This window comes from Bufo gargarizans, chromosome 1 (genome assembly GCF_014858855.1).
Source record: "Bufo gargarizans isolate SCDJY-AF-19 chromosome 1, ASM1485885v1, whole genome shotgun sequence".
In the NCBI taxonomy this organism is placed as follows: domain Eukaryota; kingdom Metazoa; phylum Chordata; class Amphibia; order Anura; family Bufonidae; genus Bufo; species Bufo gargarizans.
In genome coordinates this window covers 350,744,512-350,759,980 of record NC_058080.1, presented here as the reverse complement: position 1 = coordinate 350,759,980, position 15,469 = coordinate 350,744,512, and the positions used below count along the sequence as shown (strand labels likewise).

Genomic DNA, 15,469 nt, shown 5'->3' with positions numbered 1-15,469 from the left:
CCAAATTCTATATCCATCCTCCCATCACTACAGAACATACAGGGTAATACAGCGTCCCATATCACTTACATCCAGTGATGTCTCCTTTTGATGTAGATGTTCGTTCATCATCTTCTCCTTTCAGACCTTCAGACCAGACCACCATTTTTCAGCCATTTCTCGTCTCTGCAGTTTGACAAACAAAGTTAGTTTACTACTTTTCCATCATCCTCCCATCTTCTGGACAAATCATCCTACCACCCTCAATACCGTGCCGATGTGCTCCCCAATATTATACTGCAGAAACCGATAAACCCCCTGACAATACTAGTACTACACAAATAATGCTCCCTTCAATAATTATTGGCACACACTGCCCTAAAATAACTATGCCCTGCAAATAGTGCCCCTGACACTAATAGTGTAAACCTAATGTCCCCCCTAAAAAAAATTGGTAAGCTGATACTGGGCCAGGGTGCCACCACAGTAATAGTGCTCCCAAATGTCCCACCAATAGTAATAATGGTAGTAATAGTGCTCCTACAGTGCCCCCAACATATCCCTACTGTGCCCCAGAAGTAATAATGCTCCCATAGTGCCATACTAGTATACTAGTAATCATGTTCCCCATAGACCCCCAGTAGTAATAAAGCCCATCATAATGCCCCCAGTAGTAATAATTCTCCTTATAATGTGTGCCAGTGAAAAAAATACCCCCTTTTAATGCCCCCAGTTAAGCTAATGCCCCCATGGTGCCCCATAATGTGCCAGTATAAAATACCCCTATATAGTGCCCCCAGTAAATGTCTCCATAGTGCTTCTTTCCCCCTTCCTCCTAGTGCCCCCCATAATGTAACAGTATAAAATGCCCCATATATATAGTGCCCCAGTAGATGCCCTCAGTGTCCCCCATAATTTGCAAGCATAAAATACACCTTCTTAGTTCCCCGCCATAGATGAGCCCATAGTACTCCTCTCTCCCCTTCCCCATAGTACCCACCATAATGTGTCCCAGTATAAAATTCCCCTATATGGAGCCCATCATATAAAATACCCCTTCTATGTGGCCTCAGTAGAAGCCCCCATAGTGTTCCTCTCCCCCTTCCCCCATATAAAATACCCCTTCTTTGTGGCCTCATTCGATGTCCCCATAGTCCCCCCAGTAATGTGCCAGTAAAAAGTGCGCCCATAGATGCCCCCACAGTGGCAACCCAATAATGTGCCAGTAAAAAGTGCCACCAATAATGTGCCTTTAAGAAGTGCCCCCAAATAATGTGCCAGTAAGAAGTGCCCCCACAGTACCCCCCAATAATGTGCCAGTAAGATGTGCCCCATAGATGCCCCCAATAATGTGCCAGTAAGAAGTGCCCCCATAGATGCCCCCTAATCATGTGCCTTAACAAGTGCCCTCATAGATGCCCCCCAATCATGCCAGTAAGTAGTACCATATAAAAAAATAAACACTTATACTTACCTCCATCAGACTGGCAGCGATGCGATGCAGGCCTCTTCCGCGCTTTACGGCTCAGGCGGCGCGATGACGTCAGCGCCGCCTCCACCGGCCTCTGATACCACCAGCCTATCAGAGGAACAGGGAAGGGAGACGCCTCTCCCCTGCCCCACCACAGCACATCTATGTGTATACAGATGACTACGGAGATGAGAACTTCCTCAATGGAAGCGCTCATCTCCCTGTGCACTGCCACCGCCCCCCCCCCCCTCCCCACTTGTCACCAGGGCCGCGCCACCTGGGGAAATCGCCTTACTTTGCCTAATTGGCGGTGCTGCTAGCGCCTCCTGGAATCTTGCGCCCGGGGCAACAGCCCCCCAGCTCCCCCCCCACACACACACACACACGCTACGTCACTGACTATGCATGCAGGTTCACATGTCAGTGTTTTGGTCAGTGGTTTCAATCAGTGATTGTGAGCCAAAACGAGGATTGGCGCCTACACAGACAAGATATAACCCTTTTGCTACCAGCGCAGTACATGTACAGCGCTGGAGCGATAAGCATGGCGCCTGCTCGCGCGTGCAGCGGGAGTCATGGTTGGCAGAGAAGAAGCTGACAGCATTTAAACTGCAATTCTAATTTTGGGCACCAGGTGGCAGGCCAACATAAGAAATGAGCAATAGACAGTAATAAATTAATTTCAAAAATACGATTGTTCAAAATAAAAAATTTGATTTTGTATGCTCAAATAGGAGCTTCAAAATCATTACAAAAAAGTAAGAAAAAAAACTTAAAAAATAAAAAATTGTTAAAGGGGTTGGCCACTATATAAAGTACTTTCCACTATATAGTGGGAGGTAGGGTAAAAAAAGAGTTTCCTAATATACTTTATAACTGGCTGTGTGCAGCCAGTTTGTCCATGGCTGCACGCGACATGGAGGAGTGTCAAGATACTAGCGGAATACTGCTGGAATCCAATGGCAGGAACAAGGCCTGTACACAGAAAGCATCGGAGTCTTGAATAGGAGGTTGCAGGACTGAAGGATGAAGCAGAGCCAAGCAGGCAGAGCCGTTACCGGTAGCAATAGTGCAGAACCGAAGGATGCAGCAGAGCCAGGCAGGCAAAGCCGTTACCAGTAGCAATGGTGCAGGACCGAAGGATGCAGTAGAGCCGAGGTCAGACAAGCAATGGATCAGGACAGGCGGCACAGGAACGTAGTCAAGCAATCTGGTTCGGCAACAGGAGGCAGCAGGATGTAACAGAGTAGCAGGGTAAACCGCAAGGAAGAGGAACGAACCAGAGAGCTAGTTCAAAGCAAGAGGACTGCACAAGCAGAAGCTAAACACAATACTAAAGCGATTAGTAACAGGCTTGAGAGGTTTAAATGTGAAACAGGAAGTAAGATGGCACCCAGCTGAGACACAATCAACTTGAGCGCAAGACAATCTGAACTAAGCATAGCAGGATGATTACCGACATTACTCCCACCTCAACAGCGGCCTCTGGACGATGAAACAGTTTGATCAGTCGGGGAGCATTAATATTATTCACCGGTTCCCAAGAATTCTCTTCAGACCCATAACCCTGCCACTTAATGAGATATTGTAGATGGTTCCTGAAAATTCTGGAGTCCAAGATTTTGTCTATAACATGTTCTTGCCCATCTATCTCCACCGCATCGGGAGGAGGACTGATACATTCTGTAAAAGGATCGGGTATGGCAGGCTTAAGTAGGGACACATGAAAAGCAGGATGAATCTTCATAGATCGTGGGAGCTTAAGCCGAACAGCTACTGTACTAATTATCCAAATGATCTTATAAGGCCCAATAAATTTCTGTCCAACTTTTGGTGAAGGAACCTTAAGTTTAAAATTCCTAGTGGAAAGCCATACTTTATCCCCTATTTTAAAGGGGTTGTCTGAGTTATATATTTTTTTTGTTTGTTTCTAACTGGGCAAATATAACAGCTTTCCAATTAACTCACTTTATTCCCGGTGGCTGGTTTCACTGAGCTGTGATGTCAGCTTCTCTCCCTGCTCTGATAAAGGTCGTTTACAAGCTTGTAAACAGACGTCACTGTGCTGGCCACACCCCCTTCACTGCCGTCTGCTCTCTCTCTCCTAGGATTCTTAACCCCTTCAGCTGCACACACTGGGTATCTGCAGCAGTGACAATTCTGGGCACAGGAGCTGAAGGACTAGAGAGCATTGCACAAGAAGGTAGGGGGAAGATTCTGTGTGTATTAGCAGTGTCATTGTACAGCTGGGACTTGTAGTCCTACACATACAACATGCTGCAGAGTCTCACAGCAGGCAGACATGTCACTCAGGGCAGCTCTTGTATTCACTCCCTTAGCAGTGTCATTGTGCAGCTGGGACTTGTAGTCCTACACATACAACATGTTGCAGAGTCTCCCAGCAGGCAGACATGTCACTCAGGGCAGCTCTTGTATTCATTCCCTTAGCAGTGTCATTGTACAGTTGGGACTTGTAGTCCTACACATACAACATGCTGCGGAGTCTCCCAGCAGGCAGACATGTCACTCAGGGCAGCTGTTGTATCCACTCTCTTAGCAGAGCAGGGGGAGGGGCAGAGATTGTTTTTATTGCATGTAAACAAAGGGCCAGAAAAAAAAAAAAGGGAAATTAGGAAATGTCTATATTTTGTTTGCATAAAACTTGCTTAGCTTAGTTATATATTGCTGCCCATCAGATTTTCATTGCTATATATTTTTTTTTCATAACTCGGACAACCCCTTTAAACATTGGTGCTGGTCTACAAAATGTATCTGCCGCCTTCTTGTAATTTTCTTGAGCCCTCTCTAATGCTCCTTTTTATAGCTCTAAATTTTGCTGTAATGCAAAGATCCTTTCCGCGACTGCTGGAATAGGTGAAACAGCAGGGAATTTGGGAAGAATATTTGGATGATACCCTAAATTTGCAAAGAAAGGAGTTCACTTGGTGGATGCATTTTGGGAGTTATTGTAAGAGAACTCAGCCACAGAAAGCAGATCGACCCAATCATCTTGTAAATGGCAGATATAGCATCGAAGATACTGTTCCAGAGTCTGATTTGTGCGTTCAGTTTGTCCATTAGATTGTGGGTGAAAGGCGGTTGATAGATTAAAATCAATCTCAAGTGCTGTGCAAAAACTACGCCAAAATTTTGATTTAAACTGCCCCCCACGATCCGAGATTACTTCATCAGGGACTCCATGACAACTAAACACATTCTGAACTACGAGGACAGCAGTATCTTTAGCAGAGGGTAGGTCGGAACATTGAATGAAATGTGCAGCCTTGGTGAGCCAGTCAACTACTACCAAAATTGCATTTTTTCCTTTAGAGGTAGGTAGATCTACGATAAAGTCCATGGAAATAAACCCCAGGGACGAGAGGGGGCCGACAAAGGCTGTAATAAACCCATGGGTGAAGAATGTGCAGTCTTGCATCTAGCACAAATGTCACATGACATTACTTTTTTTTTACATCCTGTTGATAACTGGGCCACCAAAAGAAACTGGATAAAAACCTTGTTCTTAAGCACCAAATGCACATCATCAGGTGGTCGAGACAGCAAGGAGTCTGTCATAGGCCTCTTTTATCTCTTCAAGCAAGTCTTTATTATGGATTACGCCCACAAAATTAGACTTGGGAACAATGGTCTTGGGCAGAATCGTAGAAGTGGAATAATTGGAAAAGATTCTAGATAGAGCATCTACCTTGCCTTTACGGGAACCAGGCCTGTACGAGATTAGGAAGTTGAATTGATTGAGGAAGAGACTCCAAAGAGCTTGGTGATCCATCTACGGTCTCCATTACCAGAGGAGAGTTTTTTCTGAACTTTAACTCCATGCCTTTGCGCAATTGATTCTCCATCTGAAAAGCCAAGATCTGTAATAGCTGCCACCAACCTCCCCGGACGCTAGGGCAGTTGATAAGGAAGTGGTCAGACTTTCCACAGTAATAGCATAGACTTTCCCGGAGTCTGTGCTCCCTTCGATCAACGTTTTCACGTCTTAGTATGGAATATACTTGCATAGGCTCACTTCCTGATTATCTGTAAATCTTTCCTTGGGGTTCATTAGAAGTGGAGACAGGAAAAGAGGGAGACTGCTTAGTATCCTAATTCAATGTAGCCCATTTGTCTTGTCAATCGTTCAGACAGTCGGATATCGATTCGAATTACAATGGTTAATAAAAGCATCCAAACCTAAAGGGGCCTCTGCACAAGCAAGTTCATCTTTTAATGCCCTGCACAGTCCTTTCCTAAAAAAACAAATTTTTGCTGCGTCGTTCCAATATGTGTCGACAGCCCACCTCTTGAACTCCATTGCATACTCTGTGACAGTTTTCCCTGGTGCAATGCTAGTAATGCTGCTTCAGCTGTAGCACCTCGTTCGGGATCATCAAACATTTGACTCATTGCATCGATAAAGTCCTCTAAGTGATTTAGCCGGGTATCTTTAATTTCAATCAATGGACTAGCTCAGGCAATGGCTTTATGTGTCAGCAGCATAATAATACATAAGACTTTAGATCTATCAGTAGGAAACTGAGTTGAATTCGCATCAAAGTATAGCCTACATTGATTAAGAAACCCCGGAACTTGTCATGGTCTCCGCCAAATATAAATGATGGTAACTTAGGGGTCATTGCAGGCACTATAGCGGGTGGTACAGAAACTTGATTCTCCAAGTGGACTATCTGGTCGGATAATGTCTGCACTGTACCAAGTAGCTCATGAATAATTTGTCCAAAAATTTGGATGTTGTGGGAAGTCTGTCCTTCAAAGGCGTCATATTTATTTTTTTAAGTCTGCATATTAGCCATAGCAGTCTGCAGTTGCTTAATGCGAACCTCTCAACTCCTGGCGGACTCCATTTTTGGCTTGAGTATTCTGTCACAATACTAGTGGAATACTGCTGGAATCAAATGGCAGGGACAAGGCCTGTACACAGGCAGCACCAGAGTCTTGAATAGGAGGTTGCAGGACTGAAGGATGAAGCAGAGCCAAGCAGGCAGAGCAGTTACCGCAGACAGGACTCAGGACGGACAGACAGACATAGAGTGACCCTCAGAACCACAGCTTACAGGACTATATAGCTCAGTAATGAGGCACCTGGTAAGCCACACCCAGGCACAGCAGACAGGGGAAGTTAACCCCAACAGAACTGGATTAAAGATACACAGGAACAACACACAGGCAATTACAGGGACGGGCCTAGTCCCTGGCAACCAGGATTCATGGATACAGAACTACAGATACAGTCAAAGAGGTACACACGTACACAGGCAGGTTCACACAAGATACGGCAGCCAGAAGCAACCAGCCTGCACGGAATCACCCGCAGCCAGTACGCAAAAGGCATGCAGCCAGCCGGCAACACAGTCACGGTGAACCGCGCCGTGACAACCTGTTTTAAAATGGTTTTCCAGTTTAACCAGCTCAGGACCGCCGCACGCAGGATTGCGTCTTTGCGGCGGCCCTGTTATTCCTCCTGGACGCGCCGGGGCGTCATCTCGCGAGACACAAGATTTCCTGTGAACGTGCACACACAGGCGCGCACGTTCACAGGAAGTGCAGGCAAACTAGCTGATCTACAGCCTTCCAGCGGCGATCGTTCGATCAATGACAGGGGGTGATCAGGGAGTCTATATAGGGTGATCACCCCCCTGTCATTGATTACCCCCCTAAAAGGCTCCATTCAGATGTCCGTATGTGTTTTGCGGATCCGCTGTGTCAGTGTTTTGCGGATCCACTGACCAGCGGATCCGCAAAACGCATACGGATGTCTGAATGGAGCCTTACAGAGGGGTGATCAATGACAGGGGGGTGATCACCCCATATAGACTCCCTGATCACCCCCCTGTCATTGATCACCCCCCTGTAAGGCTCTATTCAGATGTCCGTATGTGTTTTACGGATCCACGGATCCATGGATCGGAACCGCAAAACACATACGGACGTCTGAATGGAGCCTTACAGGGGGGTGATCACCCCATATAGACTCCCTGATCACCCCCCTGTCATTGATCACCCCCCTATAAGGCTCCATTAAGACATTTTTTTTGGCACAAGTTAGCGGAATTTATTTATTTATTTATTTATTTTTCTTACAAAGTCTCATATTCCACTAACTTGTGACAAAAAATAAAATCTCACATGAACTCACCATACCCCTCACGGAATCCAAATGCGTAAAATTTTTTAGACATTTATTTTCCAGACTTCTTCTCACGCTTTAGGGCCCCTAAAATGCCAGGGCAGTATAAATACCCCACATGTGACCCCATTTCAGAAAGGAGACACCCCAAGGTATTCACTGATGGGCATATGGAGTCCATGAAAGATTGAACTTTTTGTCCCAAGTTAGCGGAAAGGGAGACTTTGTGAGAAAAAATTAATAAAACATTTCCGCTAACTTGTGACAAAAAAATCTTCTATGAACTCGCCATGCCCCTCATTGAATACCTTGGGGTGTCTTCTTTCCAAAATGGAGTCACATGTGGGGTTTTTATACTGCCCTGGCATTTTAGGGGCCCTAAAGCTTGAGAAGAAGTCTGGGATCCAAATGTCTAAAAATGCCCTCCTAAAAGGAATTTGGGCCCCTTTGCGCATCTAGGCTGCAAAAAAGTGTCACACATGTGGTATTGCCGTACTCAGGAGAAGTTGGGCAATGTGTTTTGGGGTGTCTCTTTACATATACCCATGCTGGGTGAGAGAAATATCTCTCTATAATGACAACTTTGTATAAAAAAAAATGGGAAAAGTTGACTTTTAGAGAGATATTTCTCTCACCCAGCATGGGTATATGTAAAAATACACCTCAAAACACATTGCCCTACTTCTTCCGAGTACGGCGATACCACATGTGTGACACTTTTTTGCAGCCTAGGTGGGCAAAGGGACCCACATTCTAAAGAGCACCTTTAGGATTTCACAGGGCATTTTTAACTTCTCACGCATTAGGGCCCCTAAAATGCCAGGGCAGTATAACTACCCCACAAGTGACCCCATTTTGGAAAGAAGACACCCCAAGGTTTTCCGTCAGGGGCATGGCGAGTTCCTAGAATTTTTCATTTTTCGTCACAAGTTAGCGGAAAAAGATTATTATATTTTTTTTTTCTTACAAAGTCTCATATTCCACTAACTTGGGACCAGGGGCGTAGCTAGAAATGACTGGGCCCCATAGCAACATTTTTTTATGGGCCCCCCCCCCTCCCGGATCTCCCACCCCCACATACCTCTTAGACCCCCACCCCTTCCAGAGCTCCCACCCAAACACCCTTCCAGGACCTCCCACCCCAACATCCCCACACCCCTCCTAGACCTCCCACCCCCACCCTAAATCTCCCACCGCCAGACCCCAGATATAATGGTCCAGACATCAAGTGTCCTGCTCCCCCCTCCTGCATATATAATAGTCCAGACCGCCGGGTTCATGCTTCCCCCTACTCCCCATATATAATGTTCCAGACCTCCAGGATCCTGCTTCCCCCTACTCCCAATATATAATGGTCCAGACCTCCAAGGTCCTGCTCCTCCCTATATAATGGTCCAGACCTCCAGGGTCCTGCTCCCCCTAAATAGAATGGTCCAGACCTCCAGTGTCCTGTTCCCCCCTATATAATGGTCCAGACCTTCAGGATCCTGCTCCCCCTTTCTCCTTAAATATAATGGTCCAGACCTCCAGGGTCCTGCTCCCCCCTTCTTAAATATAATGGTCCAGACCTCCAGGGTCCTGATCCCCCCTTCTCCTTAAATATAATGGTCCAGACCTCCAGGGTCCTGCTCCCCCTCCTCCCCAGATATAATGGTCCAGACCTCCAGTGTCCTGTTCCCCCCTATATAATGGTCCAGACCAGACCTCCAGGGTTCTGCTCTCCCCTTCTCCTTAAATGTACTGGTCCAGACCTCCAGGGTCCTGCTCCCTCCTTCTCCTTAAATGTACTGGTCCAGACCTCCAGGGTGCTGCTCCCCCCTCCTCCCCAGATATAATGGTCCAGGACTCCAGAGTAAGTTTTACCAGTCCCAGAGTCAGCCAGCCCTCACCTCACAGCCACTTGAACGTCTGCGCGCCCACACTCCAGCAGCGCTGCCAGGCCCAGCAGCACGCAGCTCCGCTGTACGCTCCGCTGTATGCTCCGCATCCTCCACTTTCAGCCAGTTTGACTGCTGCCCAGACTGGGAGCGGGACTACTCCATCTCCTTATTGCAGGTATGCCTCTCTGCCTCCGGCCGCGCCCTATCGCACCGCCTGCAGGCCCTGCAGATAGTGCTTTCTCTGTCTGTCCTGGAGGGGCCTGCGACCCCTGTAGCTATGCCACATGAATTAAAAAATATATATAATCCTCAGCCGGCAGCCCGGGCCCCCAGTGGCGTAGGGCCCCATAGCCATTGCTACGCCCATACTTGGGACAAAAAATAAAAACTTCCATGAACTCACTATGCCCATCACGAAATACCTTGGGGTGTCTTCTTTCCAAAATGGGGTCACTTGTAGGGAATTTATACTGCTCTGGCATTTTAGGGGCCCTAATGCGTGAGAAGTAGTTTGAAATCAAAATGTGTAAAAAATGCCCTGTGAAATCCTTCAGGGGCTCTTTGGAATGTGGGCCCCTTTGCCCACCTAGGCTGCAAAAAAGTGTCACACATGTGGTATCGCTGTACTCAGGAGAAGTTGGGCAATGTGTTTTGGGGTGTCTTTTTACATATACCCATGCTGGGTGAGAGAAATATCTCTCTAAAAGACAACTTTTCCAATTTTTTTATACAAAGTTGTCATTTGACAGAGATATTTATCTCACCCAGCATGAGCATGTGTAAAAAGACACCCCAAAACACATTGCCCGACTTCTCCTGAGTACGGCGATACCACATGTGACACTTTTTTGCAGCCTAGGTGGGCAAAGGGGCCCACATTCCAAAGAGCACCTTTAGGATTTCACAGGGCATTTTTTACACATTTTGATTTCAAACTACTTCTCACGCATTAGGGCCCCTAAAATGCCAGGGCAGTATAACTACCCCACAAGTGACCCCATTTTGGAAAGAAGACACCCCAAGGTATTTTGTGATGGGCATAGTGAGTTCATGGAAGTTTTTATTTTTTGTCACAAGTTAGTGGAATATGAGACTTTTGTAAGGAAAAAAAAATAAAAATAAAAAAAATCATCATTTTCCGCTAACTTGTGACAAAAAATAAAAAAGTTCTATGAACTCACTATGCCCATCAGCGAATACCTTAGGGTGTCTACTTTCCGGAATTGGTCATTTGTGGGGGTTTTCTACTGTCTGGGCATTGTAGAACTTCAGGAAACATGACAGGTTTGCTCAGAAAGTCAGAGCTGCTTCAAAAAGCAGAAATTCACATTTTTGTACCATAGTTTGTAAACGCTATAACTTTTACCCCAATCATATTTTTTTTTACCCAAACATTTTTTTTATCATAGACATGTAGAACAATAAATTTAGAGAAAAATTTATATAGAAATTTCATTTTTTTTTTTAAAAATTACAACTGAAAGTGAAAAATTTCATTTTTTTGCAAAAATTTTGGTAAATTTTGATTAATAACAAAAAAGTAAAAATGTCAGCAGCAATGAAATACCACTAAATTAAAGCTCTATTAGTGAGAAGAAAAGGAGGTAAAATTCATTTGGGTGGTAAGTTGCATGACCGAGCAATAAACTGTGAAAGTAGTGTAGTGCAGAATTGTAAAAAGTGGTCTGGTCATTAAGGGTGTTTAAGCTAGGGGAGCTGAGGTGGTTAATAATCAAATGCCGAAGTTATAGTCTTGCGAGACTTCAGTGATAACTCATTTTGCCTCGCAGGAGCACATACTTTTTAAAGCCAAGTTTGGAGCGAAGCAATTTTGGATCTAGGATCTGAAGCCCGCCTCGCTCATTCCTACCTATAAGTCTCCATACCATGAAGCACTTTCAATAAGTATGTCTCCACACACAGCTGATCTCTTTAAGGAGAACCAGCATCTTGTCTAAGCTGCATCCAATGTATTGCACTCAGCCAGCCAGAATTCTACTACGTACTACGTACTAACAAGGGGCAAGCACCCCAAAACAGCTGTCTATGGATGTATTTGGCTTGGCTATTTCTCTTGTCATATCCCAAGGCTCATAGGCAGCATCTTCTACAAGAAGGCGCTAGTGAGATGGTTGGGACATATATTGATGTATGTAAGAATTAATGACACAGCATTATAAGCAATGTCCTGGCAATTTAGTCATATGAATGTACAATATCAGGTTGTTTCTAAAACTGCCATACATGACTGAAAAATGCAGCACTATATTCACAAAACATTCTGTTCACTGTTTGATTTTTTGGAATTGAATATTTTTGTTTTCTCATACAGACTGAGAAAAAATTTGAAATCTTTAATAATTGTTCACCCTTCCTGGTTCATCAGGACTGTATTGGCAATCTCCAGACCATTCATAAGGTAGGATTTATTTATTTATTTTTCAGCAGTATTCACAAAGCTGTCTGATACTGTAGTTGTAAATACTGATGGGTGTAATACTGAAACGGACAGTGGTCCTCAGTCTTAGGCTTAGTTCACACGAACGTGTGTGATCTGTGGCCGTATCGCGGCCCGCAAATCGCGGGCCGCAATACACGGCCACAGTTCCGTGTGCATTCCGCATCACGGATGCGGATCCATTCACTTCAATGGGTCTGCAAATCCGGAATTGCGGAACGGCCGCACGGGACGGGACCCCTCGGAAGCACTACGGAGTGCTTCCGTGGGGTTACGTCCCATACCTCCGTTCCGCAAAAAGATAGAACATGTCCTATCTTTTAGCGGAACGGGCGGATCGCGGACCCATTAAAGTAAATGTGTCTGCGATCCGATGCGGCTGACCTACAGCCGGCGATCGTGCATTGCAGCCCACTATTTGTGGGCCGCAGCACGAGCACGGGTCACACACGTTCGTGTGAACTCAGCCTTAGGGCTCATGCACACAAACGTATTTTCTTTTCGCTTACGTTCCTTTTGTTTTTTTTGCGGACCGTATGCGGAACCATTCATTTTAACGGGTCCACAGAAACAACGGAAGGTAATCTGTGTGCATTCTGTTTCCGCATTTCCATTCTGCAAAAAAGTAGTGCATGTCCTATTATTGTCTGCAAATCACGGTCCGAGGCCCCATTCAAGTCAATGGGTCCGCAAAAAATACGGAATGCACACGGAAAACATCCGTATGTCATCCGTATTTTGCAGATCGATACTGTAGAAATGCTATGCCTAGCCCATATTGCTCATGTGTTTGGTGATTTAATAAGTTACTGTTTCCGTTTCCAATCTGCAAAAAAAGGATCGCATACGGAAACCATACGCATATGTTTTGTAGAATAACGAAACAAAAGAGGACTTAAATCGGAGAAGGAAAAAAAAACTCAGATACAGAACAACGGATCCGTGAAAAACGGACTGCAAAACAACAAGGTCGTGTGCATGAGACCTTAGGCCTATTTCACATGAGCATATTCAGTCTGGGAAACACACTCTGTGAGCTTATCAAGTGAGTGGGACTGGGCTGCAATACCAGAGACAACATGTGTGATTTTTGTATGACCAATATGCTGAATTTTAATATTTTTTTTTTTTTTTTTACTTGAGATTCCTTGCAAACAATTTGCCAACCATAGCAGAGATACATTTGATTTTTTTAGTCGTCTTGCTATTCTAGCAGAAAGAGTTGACTGGCGAAACATGTACAGTCAGGTCCATAAATATTGGGACAGTGACATAATTCTAACAATTTTGGCTCTATACACCAACCACAATGGATTTGAAATGAAACAAATAAGATGTGATTTAACTGCAGACTGTCAGCTTTAATTTGAGGGTTTTTACATCCAAATCAGGTGAACGGTGTAGGAATTACAACAGTTTGCATATGTGCCTCCCACTTGTTAAGGGACCAGAAGTAATGGGACAGAATAATAATCATAAATCAAACTTTCACTTTTTAATACTCGGTTGCAAATCCTTTGCAGTCAATTACAGCCTGAAGTCTGGAACGCATAGACATCACCAGAAGCGGGGTTTCATCCGTGGTGATGCTCTGCCAGGCCTCTACTGCAACTGTCTTCAGTTCCTGCTTGTTCTTGGGGCATTTTCCCTTCAGCAAGTGAAATGCATGCTCAATCAGATTTAGGTCTGGTGATTGACTTGGCCATTGCATAACATTTCACTTATTTCCCTTAAAAAAACTATTTGCTTGCTTTTGCAGTATGCTTTGGGTGAATGTCCATCTGCACTGTGAAGCGCCATCCAATGAGTTCTGAAGCATTTGGCTGAATATGAGCAGATGATATTGGCCGAAACACTCCAGAATTCATCATGCTGCTTTTGTCAGCAGTCACATCATCAATAAATACAAGAGAACCAGTTCCATTGGCAGCCATACATGCCCACGCCATGACACTACCACCACCATGCTTCACTGATGAGATGGTATACTTAGGATCATGAGCAGTTCCTTTCCTTCTCCATACTCTTCTCTTTCCATCACTCTGGTACAAGTTAATCTTGGTCTCATCTCTCCATAGAATGTTGTTCCAGAAAATGTGAAGGCATTTTTAGATGTCGTTTGGCAAACTCTAATCTGGCCTTCCTGTTTTTGAGGCTCACCAATGGTTTACATCTTGTGGTGAACCCTCTATATTCACTCTGGTGAAGTCTTCTCTTGATTGTTGACTTTGACAGACATACACCTACCTCCTGGACAGTGTTCTTGATCTGGCCAATTGTTGTGAAGGGTGTTTTCTTCACCAGAGAAAGAATTATTCGGTCATCCACTATAGTTGTTTTCTGTGGTCTTCCGGGTCTTTTGGTGTTGCTGAGCTCACCGATGCGTTCCGTCTTTTTAAGAATTTTCCAAACAGTTGTTTTGGCCACACCTAATGTTTTTAGAATCTCTCTGATGGGTTTGTTTTGTTTTTCAGCCTAATGATGTCTTGCTTCACTAATAAAGACAGCTCTTTGGATCTCATCTTGAGAGTTGACAGCAACAGACTCCAAATGCAAATAGCACACTTGAAATGAACTCTGGACCTTTTATCTGCTCATTGTAATTGGGATAATGAGGGAATAACACACACCTGGCCATGGAACAGCTGAGAAGCCAATTGTCCCATTACTTTTGGTCCCTTAACAAGTGGGAGGCACATATGCAAACGGTTGTATTTCCTACACCGTTTACCTGATTTGGATGTAAATACCCTCAAATTAAAATTTATTCAATATGGGAGAGAGAATCTGGATCGCACATCCTCATTACTATGCTTTTGATATAACAACAGTTAAAAATTTAAGCACGATAAAACATGGCTATACAGCACTATTATCAATATATTGCTTTGCACCATTAGGAGGCATTAGTATACAGTTTGATCAAAGAGCATAGGCCCACTTACCACGACAAGGTTGCCTCTATCACGTGGGGAACTACTCTAAATTTGGCGCGGCACTGTGCGGCGACCATCGTGCCCCCCGCACCGCTCCAGCAGGCAACGGGACCCAGCAGCCACAAAGCAACCTCACTGTGCAGCAAAGCCACCTAGGCCCTGGGCCCCATCACTCCACCAGCACAGCACAAAAGCAGCGATCAGCACTCCTCCCTATTCGGCTCAGGTGCTTTTAATTAGCAGAAGTCTGCATAGGGTTTATAAATTCCTACCACCTCTCAGTTGGTGTCCCTGAGGGGTGAACAGGTGATCTCTTTGCACCTGTTCACATTATGCGGTACTGGACGGTGGCCGTCGCTGCTTTTGTGCTGTGCTGATGGAGTGATGGGGCCCAGGGCCTAGATGGCTTTGCTGCACAGTGAGGTTGCTTTGTGGCTACTGGGTCCTGTTGCCTGCTGGAGCGGTGCGGGGGCACGATGGTCGGTGCACAGTGCCGCGCCAAAGTTAGAGTAGGTCCCCACTTGATAGAGGCAACCTTGTCGCGATAAGTGGGCCTATGCTCTTTGATCAAACTGTAGATTAATGCCTCCTAAT

At 45.1% G+C, this 15,469-nt stretch overlaps 1 protein-coding gene across 1 annotated transcript in view; it reads left to right on the top strand.

The window, feature by feature from the left end:
* Positions 1-15,469, top strand: part of ATCAY (ATCAY kinesin light chain interacting caytaxin) — a 120,546-nt gene that overhangs the window by 60,078 nt on the left and 44,999 nt on the right. The window contains exon 8 of the mRNA XM_044282749.1: positions 11,814-11,900. Within this exon, the coding sequence (XP_044138684.1) occupies positions 11,814-11,900 (87 nt within the window). The remainder of the gene's footprint in view (positions 1-11,813; positions 11,901-15,469) is intronic.